Below are 24,487 nucleotides of genomic sequence, written 5' to 3'. Positions count from 1 at the left end.
CAGTTGTGGAAATGAGAACAAAAAGGAAAAGGCCTCATTCAATAGCAATACATAGAAGAAACTGTATAGGAGAGGAACTATTAGTTATGACATTTTAACTTTATACATTTAGAATGCAATTAGAATAAGTGCTAATTAAATGTTTCCAATATTCATAAGTAACTCTAAGTGATGCTTAAAAGTGTAGACCCTCAGCTTCAATTAAAAGGTGATAGGATGTTTCCTCTTCCCACTTCCTAGGAGTGCTATAATTTCCTTCTTTCCAGGAGAGGAAAAATTCTAGAAGAACATACACTTCAGTTTTGCTTAATTCCTTCCCTAAGGCCACACTCCCATTTGTACAGGTGAAGAACATGGGCAATGCAGCATTTCTCCAGAAACTGCCCAAACTTTCGTTCTCTTTACATTCTTTTATATACACTTTACTGCATTCTCATGTTCCTCTGAAAAGGTTGAAGATGGCCAGCTGAGCAAATATTCAGTACTTTTAAATGTATGAAATTCAACTGAATATATTTAGAGGAAAGAAATGTACTTCAAATCTGAGAATTTTTCAAATGTACTTCAAATCTGAAATGTACTCCAAATCTGAAATGTACTTCAAAATCTGCCTATTTTTCTCATGGTATATCATTCATAGCAACTCCAAACATCAAAATCACCATTTCAAGTTTCTTTCTCTTCTATGCTTTGTGCAAGCTCTTAGCACAATACACACAAACTATGAACCTGGCATTTTAAAAGTATTGCTTTGATCATGTACATGGTAATTCAAACTCTATGTATTCTTGATAACTTTTGCTAATGTTCTTGACTACTTTAAGACTTTACTCAAATCTCATCTCCTTGGTAGGCTTCTCTGACCACCCCAGGCTATAGTCTCTCAAATTATTTTAGTTATTCGTTGACACTTCTAAACGTATCCATAAATTAAAAGATGCCTTGACTTTGTCTTTTTTTTGACCCTTTCATTTTTCATTTTCACATAGCAGCTAGCACGGTGGCTTGAACTTGATAGCTTTCAAATGTTAAGTACACAATAAAATGGGGAGAAGGAACATAAAACTCTGATAGTTGTTGAGACTCCTCTTATTTCATTCATATACTATGTAGGTAATTTGCTGATTGTCTCAGCCTATTATTGCAACTGTTATATTTCTAATTTTGATTATCAAAATCTGGGTATCTTGTGTTGTCAAAAATTAACTAAAAGTGACTTCAAAACTAAATAGTTTAAATCGTTGATTACTATATTTCTATTAATATGGGGCATTTGGGGGTGGGATTGTAAACTAGTTCAACCATTGTGGAAGTCAGTGTGGCGATTCCTCAAGGATCTAGAACTAGAAATACCATTTGACCCAGCCATCCCATTACTGGGTATATACCCAAAGGATTATAAATCATGCTGCTATAAAGACACATGCACACGTATGTTTATTGTAGCACTATTCACAATAGCAAAGACTTGGAACCAAACCAAATGTCCAATAATGATAGACTGGATTAAGAAAATGTGGCACATATACACCATGGAATACTATGCAGCCATAAAAATGATGAGTTCATGTCCTTTGTGGGGACATGGATGAAGCTGGAAACCATCATTCTCAGCAAACTATCGCAAGAACAAAAAACCAAACACTGCATGTTCTCACTCATAGATGGGAATTGAACAATGAGAACACATGGACACAGGAAGGGGAACATCACACACCGGGGCCTGTTGTGGGGTGGGGGAAGGGGGGAGGGATAGCATTAGGAGATATACCTAATGTTAAATGACGAGTTACTGCATGCAGCACACCAACATGGCACATGTATACATACGTAACAAACCTGCATGTTGTGCACATGTACCCTAAAACTTAAAGTATAAAAAAAAAAATTGGGGCATTTGGTTGATAGGTGTTATTACTGCTGTTATTGAACAAAGAGTTAAATAGTATTTTAATATCTATTGTTTGTAGTTTAATAGCTTATTTTTAAAGAGAAGTTTTATTTGACCTCTGATGGTAATTATCATGACCACAGAACTAGATAAGCCAAAGAGGCCTCAATCATGCCCTCTCTCCAGGGTGGTCTAGTCTTAAACAGCATTTTTTAAAGCATCGTTTTTTTAAAGTATCATAACACTTCCCTAGGAAAAGAGAGTATCACTCTATTGGGTTATATGCTGCAATTCTTTTGGACCTCATTTGTTACCTATCAAATCTAATTCAAAATCTTCATGTTGCAGTTTAAGAAACCACTAAAACACTTTAGGCAAAATAAATACTTTATTGTTTTAATATACATATATTTTAGAAATCAGCCTTTGTGTGATATTTCAAACATTTATAAGCCTTTTAGAGATTCTTTCAAAGAACACTGTTAACAACTCAACCACTTTTGATTAAAATATCACACACAAAGAAACACAATAGGAGTTGAAAAAATTATAAATCCTAGAAGAAAAATTCTAATAACATTTGGTGGTTACTTTACACATTTATTTAACACATATAAAACCAAATGGGAAACCATTTTCCTTTTTTTTCATAAAAACAAAGTTTTCACTGGTTAAAACTGAACTAAAATCATTTTATGTATGAGGAGAACAAATCTAAATTACTTCCATTTTGAATAAACAAACACCAGCTTATTCATTTCTATTCATTCAAGTCATAGGCCCCATTATTTGGATGATACTCTATTTAGTCTAGAAGACAGAAAAAGAAACATCTCCATCTAATAAAGAAGTCTGGACAATGCAAAAAGTAAAAGTACATAGTGTTTAACATAAGGCACATTTCCAAAAGAAAAATACTACATAAGCAATGATAAAATTACATTTGTCTTGGGTAAAGCAACAAGGCTTACAGTGTAAGAACATTAAGTAGTTGTAGGTAACCTCATAAAATTCTATCCTACTGCTATTAGTAACCTCCCCAAGAATTAAGAGCAATTATATTTTTTACAACAGAACAGTTTTTCTTCTTGGAAGTGACATTAATTAACAGCAGTGGAGGGAAAAATCATTGGTTGCTTCAAGCTCTGAAAAAATGAATCAGTTATTGCACAGTAAATACCTCATAGAGGTCAGTGTTTTAAGATGTTAGTCTGAAGAAATATGTTATTTATAAGTTGGATAAGTCTGGAAGTCTTCAAGTTTTATAATTAATTCTAATAGGGAATCAAATGAAAAATATTGACATACAAATAAATATTAGGCTTTTCAAACTGCTAGAGTTTTTGATAGTTTAGAAAAGAAATAGCAAAGTGCCTAAGTTTCTATGTACGTCTTTTTAAAATATACGGTTGAAGAAATACATATTGTACACTGTATACAGTAGCCCAGCTCAACAGCAAGTATCTTCTAAAGCACAAATAACACCTCCACCAGTGCATATCATTGATAATTCCAGTATTACACAGCTAATAGGATCCATGCCAACCTTAAAAAAGAAAAGAGAAGTCAGTTTTAAACCTCTTTCAAATACTATTATTAAAAGCTTATTTAAAAGGAGATGAGAATTTTATGCAAATATATATACACAGAAACATGATTATCCTGTAATCTCTATACATCTTCCTGAGAGTTAATTCTTATATCCCTGGCTTTAAAAAGAATAATTCCTATTAATTGCTTTGTGACATAATTTATTAAAATACTTTCCAATTTCCTATATCTGAAATTGTATATTATACTTTTCAAATTACATTTGTTTCTCATGTCTTATTCAATGAATATTTTTAGTTCTATTCTACTCAACTTATTCTTTCTTTTTGCATTCACCAAGAATTATTATTAATATATATTATATAAAATGAAGTTAGAGCTAAAGCAGGAGGATCGCTTGAGGCTAGGAGTTTAAGACTAGCATGGGCAACATAGCAAGACCCCATCTCTACAAAAAAATTTTTTAACGTAATTAGAGCTACGAGATAAAATAAAAGTAATTCGTTTTACTAAGACAGACATATAAAAGAGTTTTTTGAAATAAATTATTATTAGAAATGAATCTATGGGATATGTTTCTTTAAAAGATAAAAATAATTAGGAAAGATACTTAGAAGTTGTGATTAATTCACAAAATCTTGTTCTTTAAAACTATACATCTGAAATACCATTATAATCAAAATAAGATTCAGGTTTGAAGGTCCAATTCCAGGATTTATTACTATAATGAAATTTCAGTAGAATGACCCAATATAAGTAATTCCTTGGAGATTTGTATTATGGGATTTGACTTACACTTCAAATAGGCTTGTGTGAAATTTTCACACTGTAAAATAACATATTACATACATTCTAAAACTCAAAATTTAACTAGAGAACCAAACCTGTATACTAACAAAACAAAGAATAAAATGCCAGTTACTATTTACATTTAGCTCAACAAAGAAACTCAGAAAAATTTACCTATAATTTCTGTTTAATGATTATCTTGCTTAGAATTAGACGCTTTACTTGAAGATACTGCTGCCAAAAGTCCACTTACAATTTCCCGTCTGATTTCCCCAACAATAGACTCTTTAATCTAGATTGGAAAAACAATAAAACAAAAATTTACCAATATGAATGGAATTTATTTTTTCCTGTTTTTGGAAAAAATACAAATAGCATTCAATTTCTTAATTTCACCTTCATGTGAATCTCCCTGCAATACAGAGAGGGAGTGGGGAATCGAGTCCATCTATCATCCAACCCAGATCAGACTCCCAAGGACTGGTCTAGAATCATTCTAGAGCTAACTAGATTACAAATATCACAATTCATAAGGTGAGGACATTAGGAAAATGTTATTTCATAAGTTAAAAAACTTCTAGTAAATACTTTACCTCATGTCAAAAAAATAATCTGGAAGGACTTCTTAAATGTTTTTAGTATTGTCTAACTTTGTAAGGTAATCAGCAGAGACACAAGTGCTCTCATTGCTGAGAAAATCTTTTAGAGGCAAAATAGTATACAGGTATACTGCCTGTTTATGCCAACTGACAACAAGGTATCTAAAGACATATTGTTCTAACCTAACACATTTAAAATGGGAAGAAGAAATTATCATTTAGTACAATTTATTTTATAATATAAAAAACATCCTCAAAACAACCATAAACTCTAAAGAAATAACTTTTTCTTTAGTTGCATGGTATCATTGCCAGCCATCTAAGCTTTTGTTTCCAATATGCATATAGGATATGAGGATATACATCTCATTTTATTGTTGGAAAAGGCAAACAGACCTGAGGAAATGACAATTCCAACAGGATTTTCTTCTACAGGTGTCCAAACACTTACATATGCCTATCTCCACCTTTTCTCTCTAATGATACAGCATCACTTTTAAATAGCCCTTTGTGAAAGCTATAAATGTGTATTTCCTGAAATAAAGTGATAATGTGTTCCCAAATAAGCACTCAAGATACTCTCAACAAGCTTTTAAAAATTCTACATTTCCAGTTTCCGTCAGCCAAATTGATTTATTTCCTAAAATGTTCCTAAGTACATCTCAAACACATCTTAACTATAATCTTTCCAAAAATGGTCCTGTATTAGTCTATCATGCAAAATTGGTACACAATACATAGATTTATACATCGTTATTTAAAGAAACAAAACACTCCTTAGCTACCAACCGTCTGTACTGGAATATATTTAAATACTATAAGCTTTTCACTTTACCTTTTATCAATATTTCTAAACTTTAAACAACATCAAAAGACTCTGAAGCACACAGCACTTCAGATTTACTTTTCAAACAAGTATGTGTTGGATACAAATATTTTAAAAACCAGAATCTCTTAGTCACAGTATATAAACAGAAATACAACATACTGAATTAGGACCACTGCAAATCTATATTCACAACAATGAGTATAGTCTTTCCAGTCCTGCTACCAATGCAATATGGCCATTTTATTATATCTCATTATTCTTCATCACTCAAAAAACAAACTAGCCAAAATGTATTCTTTTTTTTTTTTTTTTTTGAGATGGATTCTCACTCTGTCACCCAGGCTGGAGTGCAGTGGTACAATATCGGCTCACTGCAAGCTCCGCTTCCTGGGTTCACGCCATTCTCCTGCCTCAGCCTCCTGAGTAGCTGGGACTGCAGGCACCCGCCACCACGCCCAGCTAATTTTTTGTATTTTTAGTAGAGACGGGGTTTCACCATGTTAGCCAAGATGGTCTCGATCTCCTGACCTCATGATCCACCCGCCTTGGCCTCCCAAAGTGCTGGGATTACAGGCGTGAGCCACCGCGCCCAGTCGCCAAAATGTATTCTTGACAAACCAGGAATGTGTGCCAATCTTTTTTGGGAGTACAGGCATTATTGTAATAAAGTATAAAAGAATCTCTACCATCAAGCATGATATAATCTCAATGGACACAAAATGAATACTGTTTCATAAAATATATTTCTTATTTATTTATTTTTGTGATAGAGTCTTGCTGTGTCATCCAGACTGGAGTGTAGGGGCGCAATCTCGGCTCACTGCAACCTCTGCCTCCCACGTTCAAGTAATTCTCCTGCCTCAGCCTCCTGCATAGCTGGGATTACCACCACACCTGGCTAATTTTTGTATTTTTAGTAGAGATGGGGTTTCACCATGTTGGCCAGGCTGATCTCAAACTCCTGACCTCAGGTGATCCGCCCACCTCGGCCTCCCAAACTGCTGTGATTACAGGCGTGAGCCACCGCACCTCGTCGGTTTCATAAAATACTAAAGGAAAAATAATGTATTGATTCATTAATGACATAAGTACAAAAAATTTTGATAAATGAGAGACTAGTGTGGGACAAAATTCTCAGAGAATGGCAGCTTTTACATGGTATGTCACAACAAAGAAAGAACAATTTCAGATGACAGTGGAGATAGAAAACTCTGTAGCAAGACGGTCTCAAATAAGAGGGGAGTATAATGGAGCCTGACTGCCAAGACAGTTCCCTCTAGAGAGTAGAAGGGAATCAGAATAGGAAGGGTGAGGTCAGATGGAAGGTGTACTGTGAGCTCCTTCAGCGAGCAGGTCAGGTCTCATTTATCAGTGTATCTCAGCATACAGGAAGAACTCAGTAAGTGTCTGAATGAATGAATCAATGAGAGAGTGAGAAAGCACAAGGGTGAGAGACAATATCAGACACAAAAAGGAAGAGAAAGCAGAAAAACGAAAGCAGACTACAGATAAAATGGCCCTGAAAATGATACAATGTCTTTATTAATTTATTGAATGAATAAATGCATGGACAAATAATTTAGTTCTAAAGTCTCCCATGCTATGGAGAGGTTGGAAGGATTAGAAGTGAGGAAACTACCCTGGGATGGATGGTAAAATTACCTTTATGAGCATAATTTCCAAAAAAATGTAGGCTAAATACAGACTACCTGAGATTGAGAAAGTCATGCTGATCGACAATACAAAAAGACTGACTACAAGTCTGAAGTATGTGGGAACACATCCACTTATTATGCACTTATTGAGTGCCTACTAAGTGGCAGCTATTACAAGTGATCACTAAAAGAAATTTCCATAAGAACACATGAGCAAGCTGTGTATTTACCAAAATACATGGGTAAAACATGTCAGACGTGCTCTAATAAAGATCCCAAAAGGCATGAATCAAGTCTATGAACTCTAATTAACAAATAACTCTCTAAACACAAAGCAATCTATGTTTACTCCTTGACATTTAATTTTGCTGAATTGGCTTCTGTGGGCATGTATTCATTCATCCTATTAAGTAATCTTTTTATTTACACACATTTATACATTTTTAAAGTAACTGCAAACAGTTTCAGGCCACTGATCACATACATCACAGATGACTTGGGCAAATTTTAAGACAGTGTGTACTTTTTTCCTAGTACAATGCACATGCAGAAAAGAGGTATCTTTAATATGACAAAAGTTTAGCTATGTAATTAGTGTATTAAATATTTGTCTGAAAAGACTTTCAATGTTGTCCTTCAAAAAAAGAATTCTACTGTATTAACACATTATAAATGATGAAAACCCTCTTTTTAAAAACCTCACTTAATGGTACAACGAAAGAAACAAAGGCCTGACAGATACCATTGTTTTCATGCATCCATGAACGCAGTAAGAAAACTTTCCTGAAAGTGCCTGCCAAACATGCTTAATCCTCACCTGCAAAACTGTTCAACCCAAGATTAAATCTTGCCTTCCTGAATGGTGGCTTTGTTAATGGGATTAGGGGCTCAGATCTGCTAGGAAGACAGAATCTAATTTAATTTTCTTGGTAGCTGTACACCAAGATTTAAAAAAATTGGAATTTAGTACAGTATGTATTTAGGTAAAAAGGTTACCAATTTGAATGACTGGAATAAAAACCAAACTAAATTTTAAATACTTTATAAACAGAAAACTATTGTAACTAAGAGAATATTAACATAAATTATTTTTTAAATTATAACTGGCATTAAACTATTAAATATGCTTTTAAAGTACTTAAAAATAATTTGTTTTCTTAAGTACAACAATACTCCTCTTATGCCTTGTTTGATCTATACATATTTTGCTGGGTAGGTCCTTTGTAGACAGTAAAAGAATAAATGTTAAACCCAATTTCCTCAAGCCTATGCCAAATTCAGAACTAAGTAGTTTCTAATTAATGGTTTAAATAACAAATTCTGAAAAATTCTTTGAACATTTGCCTTGCATACCAGCTTAAGTGTTTGCAAATTATAAAATCTTTCATATTTAATGAGAAGTTCTTTTAAATGATTAATTCTCTAGGACCAAGGCAGCCTAATGGGAATAACTAAATTTTCTATATGCTATGTCTTATAAGCCAAAGAATCAATGTTCTAGTCTGAAATGAACACTTTATTCTTAGGAAATCACCTACAGGACATATCAGGCCATTAAAATTCTAAAAATGAGGATTCAAGTGTGCATTGAATGGAATATTTGTTTTAAAAGAGCAATATAAAGTTTTCAAAGAAAACTTTCATACCAAAGCAAGCTAAGGGGAGCAAAACCATCACATTTCTAGAAAAAAAAAATTACCTTAAAACCCGCTTCCTCAGTTAGCAAATATAGTGTGGAGAAGAATAATTACATAATTTCACTCAAAAACTGATCTTTGATATAAAACATGTAAACAGGAATGGATTATTAATCATAGACACACCTGACCGAGTAGGGTGAATGCTGAGTTTGCTAAACATTAGGCAGCCAAAACCAATTTACAAAAATAATTACATTTGTAGGAAAAATAAATTTATAGAATTAAGACCTTTTAAACATTTAGTTGGTAGAGTCATATCATGAAAATAAATTACAGATATGAAGTCTTCTGCTATAATGCTTGTTTTGAAAATGTGATTTGATTCAACATGATTGAAATACTAGAGAACAGCACATACAGCAAATTTCACATTTGCTTATGTACAATTTAATCCACAGAATACTACTAGGTAAACAGAGATAATTGCATTGAGCTGTTTAAACGATATATTCTATTCCTTCCTATTACCTGATCTCAGTGCAAAAAACATTTATTTTACTAATTTTCTCAACTTTTGAACTTTCACTACTAATCATATGTAATTTCCTTTTGCAGTTCTTTTGGTCATCCATAACTATGGTAATTCTTCAAGTTCTTATGCTGCTATCACCTAGGGCAAACCCTCTTTTCTTAGTATATTTTGATTTTTGAATAAAAAACACCAAACCAAATCAATCTATTTATACTTATTAAAATCACAAAATCATTTTCTCCTATCAAGTGAAATTATAAAATGCAGTTTCTTTTTTTTTGAGATGGAGTCTTGCTCTGCTGCCCAGGCTGGAGTGCAATGGCATGGTCTTGGCTCACTGCAACCTCCGCCTCCCGGGTTCAAGCAATTCTCCTACCCCAGCCTCCCGAGTAGCTGGGACTACAGGCACATGCCACCACGTCCAGCTATAAAATGCAGTTTTTAATCCTCGAAGAGATCTAAACTGTAAATCCTCATTTTGTAGATGTGGAAACAAGAGGTCCAAAGAGTACGTCATGTTTATTTTGAGTCCTTCACATATCTTTTTCACCATACTGAACACAGAGAATTGTAATTATTTCACATTAGAGTATGAAATTTGCAGAAATGCCATTACAAATATATCTTAATTGACACAAACTTGATCAACAGGAAAGCTAATTTAAAAGCTCTGTGAAAATTATTGAATACAGTGAATCGAAAGAACATTCTGTAAATAATTAATATTCAGACAAAATCTCCTCTAACATATACCTCCAAATAAATGAATGAAACACAGATTTTACCCACCTCCCGTATGACTTGCTGCAACTCATCTTGCTCCACATTTTTATGCATTTCCTCAGCAGCTGGCATTGATGGGAGTTTTCCATGTCCTTCTTCCACTTCAGATTTAGGTCCTACAACTTCTGGGGCTTCTTCAGCTGCATCAACTTCCTCAGAACTTTCCAAATCTGGAGGTGTCTGCACGGAGCCTGTTCTAGAAGGAGCTGTTGGCGTTAGAGCCACCGATGCTCGGAACACTTTCTTCCTTGCCACTAATGGGGTTTTGGATTTGCCCACTGAGGCAGTAGAAGGTACTCCAGTTCTTCTGTTAGCATGAGAGGGACCAGAACATACAGAAGATGATTCTGATGTTGCTTGGGAAAAAACAGATTCTGAGCTTTCTCCAGGAGGAATTTCAAATCCCATTTCTCCAAGTCCCAGGCCCAATTCAGACTTCAGGTATGACTGCTCCTGCATCAGTTCAGTGACCTGGAGATCATAAAAAAATGTTATTCTTCTCTCTTGGAATTAAGATTGGTAGCTAAAAAGGTTAAAGTCCTGATTGTTATTATTGCCTAAAATCAGGTAATTTGTAAAGACATAAATCTATTCCATTAATTTAATAACTACTCAATTTTATTTGCAAAAACAGTAAGTAAAATTTAAATTCCTATTGAGATGAAGCAACAAAACAGGTAAAGAGAATACATAGTAGGATGAAATTTTACTTGTTACCACCAAGGTGTCCAAATCACTTGTAAGGAAGAGTAACTAGTGAAAAATAGTTACTCATAGTGCTTTTGCCCCCAAATGAACCAATCTGTCTAACACAATAAAGACAGATTTCTGTTAAAAACGTGGTCATGTTACAGCTCTACCTACCTAAAGAACCAGGATCAAACTGTGAAAGCACATGTCTCCTGAAATGTAAATTAAAAATCAATTTTTTTTTTTTGAGATGGAGTCTCACTCTGTCACCCAGGCTGGAGTGCAATGGCTTGATCTCGGCTCACTGCAACCTCCGCCTCCCGGGTTCAAGCAAGTCTCCTGCCTCAGCCTCCCAAGTAGCTGGGATTACAGATGCCTGCCACCATGCCCAGCTAATTTTTGTATTTTTAGTAGAGATGCGGTTTCACCATGTTGGTCAGGCTGGTCTTCAACTCCTGACCTCAGGTGATCCACTTGCCTCAGCCTCCCAAAATGCTGGGATTACAGGCATGAGCCACCACACCTGGCCTATTATTTTTTAAAGACAGGGTCTTGCTCTGTCACCCAGGCTGGAGTGCAGTGGCACAATCATAGCTCACTGTAGCCTTGAGCTCCTGGCCTCAAGCAATCCTCCCGCCTCAGCCTCCTGAGTAACTGGGACTACAGGCACATATCACCATGCCTGGCTGATTTTTAAATTTTCTGTAGAGAAAGGGTCTCATTTTGTTGACTAGGCTGGTCTCAAACTCCTGGCTTGAAGCAATCCTTCCACCTCAACCATTTAAATAAAGTGCTGGGATTACAGGCATGAGCCACTGTACATGTTTTTATGGTGCATTACCTCCTTTAGTCAGAAAGATAAATCACTATTGCAATTCAGGTGGCTTTCTAGTGGCTTCAGACAGCAATGGACTTTCAAAGGTGAAAGTCACTTCCAATCAACTATAATTTATCAAATTATGTATTTAAAATAAACATATATTTCATCTAAACTAGGGAAACTATGTGTCTGAAATGTTGTATCATTCCCTTCCCCAGTGATTTAAGAGGAAAGAAGCTTACTGGTTCCATTACATTCAATGGAGAAGGGCATGACAAGTTATCAGCGCTTCTACTGCCACACATTCCCTGAAAAGGTAAGAACAATATAAATATGTATATGTGTGTGTATATATACATACATGCATATATAATTATAATGTACATATATATTTTTTCAAATCACAAGACTTTTATAATAAAATTAATTGGCTAATTAGTGCCTGGAAGCATCCCTTTATGTCACAAAGGTTACCCTCAAGTGTCACAGATCCCATAAAATGCATTACTGTGAGTTAAAACTGATACAATATGCAAAAAGGATGTTCTAGTTCTCCCCTGTCACCAACATACACTTCTCAGAATGATAAATCAAAACCATGTTGAAAAGTACATTCATTAGCAATACAGAACATCCTTAGTCTATGCTATACATATATGTGTTTATACACCAATGTTTATTCTACTTCATTTATAGTATATACACACATAATTGTATGTGTGTATATTCATCCATTTCTTTTTAACAAAATCAAATACATTGTTAAGGTAACAAAGAATAATTCACTATTTCAGCATTTCAAAGCAACATATTCTACAACTTCAAAGATATTTGCAAAAATAAGAATACAACTGTTGAAGTTCAAATGTCATGGAAAGAAACATTAGAAGTATGAAAAGTGGTACAAAAACATGTTTCTTTTTATTCTCTTGGATATATATCTATATATTTAGGAAAATACATATATGTATGTGTATGTATATATATGTATGAAAATATACAGGTATCATTTGATTCCTTTAAAAACAAATGGAAAAGAATCCAAAATAAAGAAAAAGTTTAAAAGGAACACTTTTTATTTAAAGGCATGAAAGAAAAAAAAAGTGAGCAAAATATGCATCTGTGTTCTCTGCAGTTACATGTAACAATTAAAATTTACATTACTCATATGTTAATTCACTATCATTTTTCCTTTAAAAACCCTCAACTTTCGTATAAGCCCTTATTCTTTCCTGTTATTAATTTATCATTAAAAATTTTCAACATATTTCTAAATATACTATTTATGACAATTATTACAAATTGTACATTCAACTGATTTGTGGGAAAGCTCCTTAAACAGTATGCATGCTTTTAATACCATTAAAATAAATGACTTGAAATGAAGGCACACATCCTAAATTATTGGAACATTATAAATAAACCTTTGGTGAAAACTCCGACCACCCTCCAGGTAGCGTACCATGAGTGCGGAGGAGCGGAAGGGTGAAGGCATGCGCACAGCACGAAGCTGCTCCTCCAGGCCCAGCAGGCGCTCTTCCAGCTGCAGTTCCAGGTCCTGAAGTTCCATTCGGACTGAATTTCTCAAACCCTGGAGCTGATCAACTTCAAACCTATTGGTATGGTGAAGGGCACAAAATTTGAAAAATGCAGTTTGGAGATTCCTAATCACAAATCTTTCAACAACTACTATATGCTAACAGAAGGCATGGAAATCTCAGGTTCTAGAAATTAGTACAATATCAACTACAATAGGTGTATCCACAAGGACATTGGTCTTTCTTCCCCTATCCTCTCACAAATATCTCAAACACGGGAAAGCAGGTTACCACTACCCTTAGGATACTGAAGGCATACAAGTTTACTTAGTAAAACACTATCTATGACTAATCTTATCTACACTGGTTCACAAAACAGATACAAGGTACACAGCAGTGGAATCAAAACCTAATTTTAAAAAATATAAGTTGAGAAGACTTTGAATGAAAAGCTTTTTGAGGTGTGCTAAGACAAAATGAACTTTTACCTCTCCTCCTCAGTCATATGATGATAAACCATGGTTTGCTGACGCAGCATTGCCAATTCTAAATCCATCATTTGTGTTCTAAACAAATTCAGGCTCCGCCTCATTACCTGGAGCTCCTGAAAAGTATTCTAGAATGCAATATAACAAAATTACACTTCTAAATTCTACAGATTATTTCGGAACACAAAGATGTAAGAAAGAACTTACTTCATAAAGAGGTAGAACAGATGATTTCTGAGTACTATATGGAGCAGCAGCAGGATCAGGTCCTCTCATCATAGGGTACTTCAAAAAAGTAAAAGTAGGATTAAAACCAATGTTAAAGTGAATACTTCCAAATCACTTAAGGGGTTAAAAGGCAGAATTTGGGGCCTATATATTTTTCTCTTTAAGACAAAAGGATCCAAAAAACCTTCATATTGTAAGCAGGAAAAAAGAAATCAGTTCCCAATGACACCTAATACTGCTAGCTGTTCCAGGTATAAGTCAATCTATGTGGGAGGAGGAGGCGAAGGAACATAGTTCACATCTATTTCTTTCAGGACTTCCCTCTTGTGAAACTAAAAAAAACAAAATCAAAACGCAAAAATGTAGAAGCCATTGCAAATATCATCATGAGATTATAGTGATTATTAACTTTGCTGGAGAGCAAGCAATCAATGTCGTCTTTCTCAGACATCTTAGCATTTCCTATATGCCACTATTTTAGGCAGTGAGATAAAAACATAAAAGGTATTCCCAGCCTTCAGGTGTTCTCACAGTGTAAAGAAAAATAAAGGAAATTTTAAAAAAATTCTAATACTGTGGAAGGAGTGCTATGATGGACACAGAAAAATTCAGATTACGTGAACTTTCCCAAAAGCGGTAACACTACTTGAACTGAGCCTTAACAGTAACTACGGCTTGATTATGCAAAGAAAGGCAAAGGCTGGGTGATCTCGGTTAAAAAAAAGTGGCTTATAGTCCCAGTACTTTGGGAGGCCAAGGCAGGAGGATCACTTGAGCCCAGGAGTTCAAGACTGCAGGGAGCCATGATTACACCGCTGTCTCCAGCACTCCACGTGGGCGAGAAACAGAAACTTCATCTTTTTATTTTAGAAAAACAAAACAAAACACAAAATCAGCCATGTGCAGATACCTAAGAACACACAACTGTTTAGAGACCTGTGCACAGTCCTACAGCTAAGGAATGAGGCTGGAGAGATAGTCAGAGACCACATCATAGAAAGCACCTGTCCACTAGTGTAGGGTGGGGTAGGCATGGGGAGATGTATTAGCTGAGTTATTGCTGGGATATCCAGGAGAAAGAGACCACAGCTGGAGCCGAAGAACTAGGTGGCCTAGAAAGAAAGATGCACCACGGTACTGGTGGACAGGGTCCTGGAAATCCCCAGCTTGACATAATCACAGCTGCAAGTTCCATCACAGACAGAACTATATTTTGTAAGGAGGAATAAGAAACACCCACATTCTGTTTAAACAGAAAACTGTTAGGGGACAATTGTCATGAGGATAAAACTTACAGTTAAGAGGAGGTATATCTTATTATAACTTGAGAAGTTACACCTTTGATTTTTACTTTCCAAGTGGCTCCCTGTCTACTATGTCATGATAAGAGGTCTATTACATTCATTCTAGGCCTCCTGACTCTTAGTTGAATGCTCTCATGACTATATTACATTGTCATTTTCTTCAATCCCTCAATTGTCTAAACACGATTCATTCAGAGAGAATGTTCAAGAAAATGTAAAAGGCAAAACTGAAGACAACGTACTTATTTTCAAAATTTTTTTGGGAAAATTATTTCCAGTCTACTAACAAATCTGAGAATGACTTTAAAAGTGACAAGACATACAGAGCATTTTAAATCAAATTCACACTTTACCTGATTTGTTATTTTCTGGTCTGGAGTAGTTCCAGTCTTTGAGTCCAGTGGAAGTAGACTAACTCTGTGCACAGCATCGAGGGTCAGTAGGTGAAGGGGAAAGCTTAGTCAGAGAGCTACGAGCAGAACCAGGAGAACGTGGTGCCACAGAAGCCAACAGGGAGAAAACTTGAAAAAGGAAAAGGTAGTCAACATGTTCAAATAGCAGAGAGAAAGAGAGAAAGAACTTTAAGAGGGAAGATTTTTTAATAATAGAAATGACAAAAGATTCTAGACTAAAACAAAGACAGTGGATGATAGAGTAAAAATGGGAGGATACTTAACGAGAAAAATCTCTCCTCTTGGAAAGGAGACAGACTTATGAGCAGAGAAATCGACTGATCAGGGTTAGTTACAGCTTCTCCCTTGAAACAGGAGGGAAGATAGAAAAGGAAGGCAGATGCAGATTAAGTTTAGACATGTCAGAAAATAAAGCTGAGGTAGTTCATACTTGATGTGCCTTAGCTTCTCTGTGAATTAAAAAGTGCTCAGAGCAGTAAAAGAAAAAAGCTAATGATAATATACTTTTTCTCATACCTGTGAAAGATTCTGCAGTGAGTTTCTAATATCATGTAATACTCTTCGCAACTGCATTTCTATGGCTGAAGGAGGATTCACAGAGCACACTCGGTAAGGGTAGGTGGCATGTCTATGTGAGTAAGGACACCCGAAAGGGGAAGCGAAGGCACTACAAGTAGCCCCTGATATGTTGGGAACACTGTGAGTGCTCAGAGTTCTTGTGTGCTCACACAGGGGCCTTTCTTGCCACTCAGAGTGGATGGAATGAAGGGAGCAGGTAGACTGAGACATTGGTGGTGGAGCAAGCCGTGAACAGGTAGGAGTCCTTCCATGATGGCATTCCTCCACCCGCGGCGCCTCACTCTGGGGGGCTTCTTCTTTCTTCACAGATGATGGAGAGATGAAAATGGTCGATTTAACTAAAGACTGACCATCATGTTCCATCACCTGCTTTTCCAATTCCTGCTCCTCTTCAGGTGTGTACTTATAGGTGAAGGAAGGTGGGCTGCATCTGGTCTCTTTTCCTGGAGATAATCGAACATTGACAGAGGACACAACCCTTACTGGGCTCAATAAGGTGGTTGGTAAAGACTGAGACCTTCTTAGAGGATAGCCAGCTTTTGCAAATAAGTACCTTTGTTTTAACAAATCTTTTGATTTTAGCAGGCTACGCCCCATCCTTTGATTAGACAGACTGCAAGCCTTCATCTGAGCTCTTTGCAAAGCTGTATTAACTCTGTCCATGGAAGAGGGAGGCCCAGTTGTATTTTCAGAGCTCATATCACTGCATTTAGCTTCAATAGAAGCCAATGATTTCAGAATATGGTGTGTGGTATACTGGGTAAATTCACTTTCACTGCTTTTATCCACATCACTTTCAGCACTTGCTTCCCTCAGTAGCTCTACTGTCTCTGCTGGAAACAAATCCTCTTCCACTTCAGTAATTTCAGTGATATGATCCCCTGGACTACAGGTGGACTGTTTAGTTCCTGGATTCTCAATGGTGTTGCACTGAGGGAAATCCTGGCTACCTGATTTTCTTTTGTCTGCAACTGCTGCTGCCTTCTCTAGTCCCTTCTGAAGAGGGACAAGAGACTCCTCCTCTGATTCATTAAAATAAGGCTGGTCTTGTGCTGTTGGTGTGGCAAGGTCTTCACCAAGTGACGTAACTGTTGTCTCACTGTCACAACTATCAGCACTACTCCCCATAGCCTGCAAGGACTCCTGAACCTGTGAAAAGAAAATAGGTGGAAAGATGAAGAATACATGTAAGAAGAGTCACTAACAAAATACCAAACCAACATGGTGCTTCTATAATTTCACTGTCTCCACTGCAGTTGTGGCCCTGCTGTTGCTCAAAATTGTTTTATTGCTCCTGAGCAGCAACCACATCCCTCCTTCCTCTCACTTTCTCACAAAGATTATTTCAGAACTTCACTGTTTTCCTAAAATTCCCTTTCCAACAACCTCCCCCTTTCCTTTCAATACAACACGCTGACTCATAGAGAAAATGGACAAACACTTCCTAACATTCTTCCCCAACATCTAAAAACTTCCTTGTATCTCTCCCCATCATTCCCTCCTTCTCTCCATTCTGAAAGGAAACTCAAAGTGAATCCCTCCAACCTGGGTTCCTGATCATATCCTCTCCAAGACCAGGGTATCTCTCCAGTTTTATCCCGGATTTTTCTGAATCAGTTCTTCTCTTACGGTTATTTCCCTTAGCTGAACACCTTCCCCAAGTCATTTCATGTTATTATAAAAAGACAAAAAGACCCCTCACTCTTAAGCTATCATTCATATTTGAAAACCAGTCAACATTCCTATCTTTTCTTCCATACCTTCTGAAAGTTTCTCCTCCATCTCCCAGTGTTTCTGTCCACTTAATTACTCTTTCTCAGTGAACTTACATATGCCTCTTGTCTGTTTACCCCTTAAATGCTATGTTCCTAAAGGCTCTTTGGGAGTTTTCTCATCCCAATTTTCTTTAGAATTTGCTTTAAAAATGTTTCAAATGCTTTTTCTGTGCATTCTGTGTACTCTACATATAGACTATATGCTTCTTGAGGATAAAGATATGCCTGTTCTCTGGGTTATCTCACACAACCTAGTGTAAAAATCAGTATAACACTCAGCAAGCTACAGGTCCACAATTAATGTCAGTTATTAAATAGGCAAAACAATTACTGTAAAATAATGAAATACAATGATGGTTAAAAAATAAGAAAAACAACAGACAAAACAGGTTAATGATCACAATAATCTCTGTTTACTGGTGGTCCAAAAATTAAGGGGAAGATAGATATTTTTAAAAACATATTCAGAGAGAAGAATTAATGAAATCTAAAATTTATAGTCAAATGCTTAGATAACATCTGCATGCCACGAGTTTTGTTCTGTCACTTGAAAAATAAAGATTACACAGACTCAATATTAAAATATATAGTAATAGAAAAACCACCTTAAAATGAGGAAGTTAATCATAGTGCCTATTAGAACAGAAAATTTTACCTGAAGATGATTAAGGGATAGGCAGTCTGTAGAATCTTCAGCAAAACCACTGCTATCGGAATGCTGACTTGCAGTACGTAACAGATGATCTATGAATAAAAAAATGTGGCTATAAGAAACAGATGATCTATGAATAAAAAAAGTGGCTATAAGAAATTACTGAGAGCAATATTACTACAGAGATATGATTCCCAGCAGATATAAGATACACAATATTTGACTGCTTCTTAGAAAAATATGCATTACTTATGTAAAATTATGTCTTCAAAGTACAGGAGGTAACTCAAATTCAAACAAAAACTGTATCAGATCTTCTATTAGAATCTCTCGGTATTCGCTCATTAATTAAGCTATAATTATAATCTATTTTGGTAAATCCAATCAATGTTTTATCCTTGGAGGAAAACTGAAGTAAAAGATGGCTCTAATAAAAACAGAAGTCCCAAAGTAAACCATTTCCATTATGTAAATATGTAAAGATATTTAGGAGGTAAATTTAGTAGTTCATATAGAGAGCATAGTGTGTAAAGATTTCTACTATCTTCCCAATTTAAAAAACACAGTTAGGGCTGGGCGCGGTGGCTCATGCCTGTAATCCCAGCACTTTGGGAGGCTGAGGCGGGTGGATCACGAGGTTAGGAGATCGAGACCATCCTGGCTAACACGGTAAAACCCCGTCTGTACTAAAAATACAAAAAATTAGCCAGGCGTGGTAGCGGGCACCTGTAGTCCCAGCTACTCGGGAGGCTGAGGCAGGAGAATGGAGTAAACCTGGGAGGTGGAGGTTGCAGTGAGCCAAGATTGTGCCACTGCACTCCAGCCTGGGCGACAGAGCAAGACTCCGTCTCAAAAAAATAAATAAATAAATAAATACAATTAAGGCCAGTAAATTAAATAATCTGAAATGCAAGCATACTTAAATGTCTCTGGTGTTTTATGATGTTTTAAATGATGCAAATGTATAAGGTAAGAAACAATTCTTTCATAAAAATTACATAAAACTCAACCAAATAGGTTCAACTACAACATAATATTGTTAATCTTATAAAATCTTTCTGCTTATTTTTCTGCCTCAAAATTCTAATTCCTGGTTAGTATGATCTATAATGTTTTACATAAGTAAAAAGGCCAACTAAGCATAGCAAGTATGTTCACATTCTATCCACACTACAACTACCACAATGGGAGAGACTGTACAGTTCTTACATTCATCAAGGCAGAAGCTTCAAGAGACAGCAAAGTTCTGCAGAACTTCAAAAGCAAAAGGCTAAATAAAGTGTGTTTACCAAAACCATATTCATTTAAGATATGAACCACATAGAAAAAGAGCCAGATAATATAATTAAATAAAATTTAAAATCTATTAAAGTCAACTTGGTTTGAAAAATACCCCACTATAGACTCAGTTTCCATGGAATACATTTTTCCCATTAAAAATTTAGAATAATTTTGTAATATCATTTTGATAGTAACAAGACTGCAAAATGAAATATAAGGAATTATTCCATATCCTTGATAAGCCTAGGTAAACTGGAATACTTGTGAAACTGAACTGCAATAAGCTGTTACCACCAGTACTGATAAGGCATTATATTCTTGGTAAAATGATTAACATCTTATGCTATAGCAGTTATCACTATAATTACGTATTTCCATATCTTTAAACTAGATTGTGAGCCTTTTGAAGGCAGAAACTATTCTTCTTTGTATCCCAGTACCTAGAATAAGCTGACAATAAATGTTTGCTGACCTCAATCAATGATACCTATTTCCTTAAAGCAACAAAAGAATAATGCAGTCATTTAAATGATTTAGAAGTGAAACTGTCTATCTGGCTAGGCAAGGGCAGGTGCCTGAGAGTGCAGGGAAGACAGAGTGAGCAGCTCTGACTGGATCTCTCTGCTAAGGTATGTTTTATCTGCAAGAGAGTACAGTCTGCCAAGTTCACCTCACAGTTGCTAAGCCCTGTCTAAGTACACAGTTTGGGTCATAATGCAGGTAGACTGCTTAGACTTCAGAGCAGGTTTGGGGCAATGGGTAAAAGAAGGAGGCCTGGGTTCAAGTTCTTGCTGTGTTTCTTGTCATAAGCAATAGCTTCTCTCCTCTGCAAAACGAGATAATAATAATTCTTCTATCTATCTCACAGGGCTACTTCAGAAACTAAGTAGAATGTAGGGGAAACTATTTTGTAAACCATAAATCACAATCTAGGTTCTTTAGTCAGACATTTCTGTTTCCAAAAACACAGTTCTCAACAGAAAAAGATGGAACTATAAAAAAGGATTAGATCTCTGTCCTGAAGATACAATATATGATTTCTAATTAAAAACTAGGAAGTTAGAGGAAACATTAAAGTGAGAAAAAAATCTGGAAACTTTGTCTAGTATCATCATAAAGAAACCAAACAACTGTCTATCTATTTTCTCCTAGACTAAAGAAAATATTGTATGTCTTCTTTAATAAGAAAAATGTTGAACTTTTCTCAACATAACTACCGAATGCTAACTTGTAACAAACATTAAGTCACTAAACCTCTCTGGGCTTCAGTATGTAAATCTTGGACTGGATTTGAGATTAAGATAATTTTGATTTCAAAAGTCCTATTATCAAACTGCTATATGCATTTTTCCTAAACTTTTGAAGTAAATATATTACGAGTGTTTCTAACTCTGCAGTTATGATCAATCTAAGATACTTACATAGGATATAGGATACTTTTCAAAATGATGAAAACTATGTTGTTCTCTCTTCTCTCTCATGCACACAGACACACAGAACCATTTTACTGTTAATTTATAAAAATCTGACTAAGAAAAGGAAAAAAACCCAGATATGAATATAAACCACATCTAATCATTCCTACTACAGGGATCTTGCTCTTAAAACACCTTAAAGTAATTTTATTGTTTTCTTATCCTCCTTTTAATGCATGGCAAGCTGCTTTTTCCAATGTATCCCCTGTCTACCTATCTAAAGCAAACACTTCTTGATGACCATGAACTCAGCTCAGAAACACATACATAAATTTATGAACTTACAAGGGGAAGAAAATTAAATAGTAAAGTTCATTTTGAGTCTAACCAGAGCTGCAGTGACCGAGTGAGAGTGAAGCTCTTGTTTCTTAATACCATATTGCAATAAAAGAAAACAATTTATGCAAATTGTCTCCTGTGAAGTAATTTCAGAGATCAGGAGACAACAAACATGTAATTTCCTATTCTAGGAACATACATACGAATCTTTGTTTAAAAAAAAAACAGGGTGGTTCAGCATGTGTAAAGTTTCAAAAATAAACAGTCCTACCTTCAGTGGTCATTTTCACTTCTTCCTCTTTCCCTTTCTCTAAAGCTCAAAAGTTTTGTAAATCCAAAGATCACACATTTTTGTTGTTGTTGTTGTTGCAAGTTAAAAGCGAAAGGAATGGATTCAAAGGTTCTTTGGTCAATAATTAATAATTTAAGAGAGGAACAGTATCTACAACCACTCACCTTCGACCCATAGTTTGAATTTAACTAGCTTTAACTATTGCTAAAAAATTGGTGGGTTTTGCTAGAGGAATATTCATGTGTTATACCTAGGAGCTATATTTATATAGTGAAACACCAAAGATAGATAATACCAGTATATTTTTCAGTCATAACAATGTAAAAGGTAGTCTTAATCCATTGCTCTATCACTTCCCAACTAGCTCTTATGCAATAGTGTAAAATACTTAGAGCACACAAAATTGTGTAATGAGGTCATTCCAGAATAAGCAAACTAATTAGCAAACTAATTTTTAAAAAGTCTTTTAAAAAATACAAAAAAAGTTCTACAAACAATAGTGAATCATGCCTACCTGTGTGTGTTCTTTACCTTTTCACACTCATAAATACTACAAATACTGATACATAAAACCCCTTTCCCAAATCAACTAATATTTGATAATGTGCTCAGAACTAGTGGATACTGGTCCACTTACCTCTTTTCGACTTCGTAAGACCTAGCTGGTAAGTGGCTGGAACATGAGGAGCTTCTCCCTCCGTACTTTGAACCTTAAGAAGAGTTTTAAGTAGTTAAAACCAAATGAATCTAAGGCAAACAAGTATAACTTCTTGAATAACCATCTATTAAACAAATCAACCTAACTCAAGTGCACCAAAACATTATATATATATTCAAACTTTAAGAAATCTGACCTCAAAATTATTAGAATGCTCCACAACTAAATTTTCTGATCTATTTTCCAGTTAACAACAGCACTCAAGTTGTAGCAAAGAAAAATAACTGATGGAAATTAGTGCATCAGACGTGCACTAGCTTCCATCATTTTACCCTGTAACGGTTAGTTCTTAAATAGTAAAGAACATCGTAGTCAAGTGTGCAAACTAGCCCAACATATGGGTTTTCAACCTTGAATAAATTTTAATAACTGCTTCATTAAAAAAAAATGTTGCTATTATATGAAAAACAGATCCATAAGGAAAAGTTCTCTAAACGTTAAACTTCAAAGTAGGGTAAATCCCAGGAGAAACACTAATACACTCACTACAGCACATTATGACCAACACACAGTTGAGGTAATTATAAGTCTCGCATCTTTGAAAATAGAACACAGTGCTACCACTGCAGAATTTCTAAACTCCCCCAAACTTTCAGGTATCAAAAATTGCTCATGTGTAAGACTGCTTTGTCCTGAAATTCTTTCAAGACATAACTTGGGAGCTGTACGTGGAAAAGCAGGTTTCATTACAGAACTAAAATAATGAAAGATATTAACCATAAATCTTCCCTGAAAACACTGTTCAAAGAACATATCAAACTTAGTTGTCTTTTTGTGTTTATTTTTCTATCTGCACAAGTACATAATTTAGAAATTTTCAGATTCCTAAATCACCACCTCCACCCCACAAACACTCTGTCTATTCTAACATAATTAACTCTATGTCAACATTAAATACATAGAGAATGGGCAAGATGCACAGTAATTTCTGTCACTTTACTCTGCAATGATTGGTTCTTAAATCATAAAGAACATCCTAGTAAAGTGTGGTACCTAGCTGAACATATGGGTTTTCAACCTTGAAAAAAAAAATCAAAGCGCTAATAGTTAACACATTTTAGGGAAAACTCTGGTAGTTTTTAGTTATGAAGCTATTCAAGAATAAGAAATATTCCAAAGGAATAAGAGTGAAATAACCAACATTTTTAAAAGCCCAAAGGTTAAAGATAGTATTACCCAATTTAAAATTTGCTCTGATTTGTGATTTCTTTGCTCTACATAGCTCCAGGAACCCAAGTTTATGAATCTTTTGAAAACTGAAAGCACACTGCTCATGCAAAACCATCACCTGTAGATCAGATATATAAAAATAGATTCTACTATTCTTTGTTATCTTGTTAAAATTAGAATAATTCTTCAAAGCAGCAGATACATGTTCAACAGGAAAACCATTGTCTTGTATGCAAGGGAACAATGTGCGTTTTCTTTTTATATTCAATAAAATGTCTATTATTAGCTTCTATTCAGGCTCGGTCTACTTCAAGTAACTTTCTGTAAAGTAAATATCAATCAGATCAAAAAATTATAATAGAATTCCAATGCCTCTGCATTTATGTTCTAGGAATACTGGCTCAGGCACAGCATTAATATACCAAATCTCTCACTGTCATATATTTTTTAAATTTAATCTATTTATTTATTTTGAGACTGGGTTATGAGACTGGGTAATTTTTGTATTTTTGGTAG

At 35.2% G+C, this 24,487-nt stretch overlaps 1 protein-coding gene across 10 annotated transcripts in view; it reads right to left on the bottom strand.

Moving 5' to 3' along the window:
• Nucleotides 1–2,260: 2,260 nt before the first annotated feature.
• The window catches only part of ITPRID2 (ITPR interacting domain containing 2), a 38,747-nt gene continuing 16,520 nt past the window's right edge, over nt 2,261–24,487 (bottom strand). For 2 of the 10 annotated variants that reach the window (XM_009443832.4, XM_063790624.1), the window contains 10 exons: nt 22,721–22,793; nt 18,760–18,848; nt 16,267–17,478; nt 14,013–14,090; nt 13,806–13,933; nt 13,242–13,392; nt 12,022–12,087; nt 10,276–10,740; nt 4,406–4,523; nt 2,261–3,437 (listed from right to left, as the gene is read on the bottom strand). In XM_009443832.4, the coding sequence (XP_009442107.2) occupies nt 4,419–4,523; nt 10,276–10,740; nt 12,022–12,087; nt 13,242–13,392; nt 13,806–13,933; nt 14,013–14,090; nt 16,267–17,478; nt 18,760–18,848; nt 22,721–22,793 (2,367 nt within the window). In that variant the 3' untranslated portion in view covers nt 2,261–3,437; nt 4,406–4,418. The remainder of the gene's footprint in view (nt 3,438–4,405; nt 4,524–10,275; nt 10,741–12,021; nt 12,088–13,241; nt 13,393–13,805; nt 13,934–14,012; nt 14,091–16,266; nt 17,479–18,759; nt 18,849–22,720; nt 22,794–24,487) is intronic. The other 8 variants (XM_016950135.3, XM_063790625.1, XM_016950131.3 and 5 more) reach the window with 7 other exon arrangements.

Source organism: Pan troglodytes, chromosome 13 (genome assembly GCF_028858775.2).
Source record: "Pan troglodytes isolate AG18354 chromosome 13, NHGRI_mPanTro3-v2.0_pri, whole genome shotgun sequence".
In the NCBI taxonomy this organism is placed as follows: domain Eukaryota; kingdom Metazoa; phylum Chordata; class Mammalia; order Primates; family Hominidae; genus Pan; species Pan troglodytes.
This window is presented reverse-complemented; position numbering and strand designations above follow the sequence as displayed.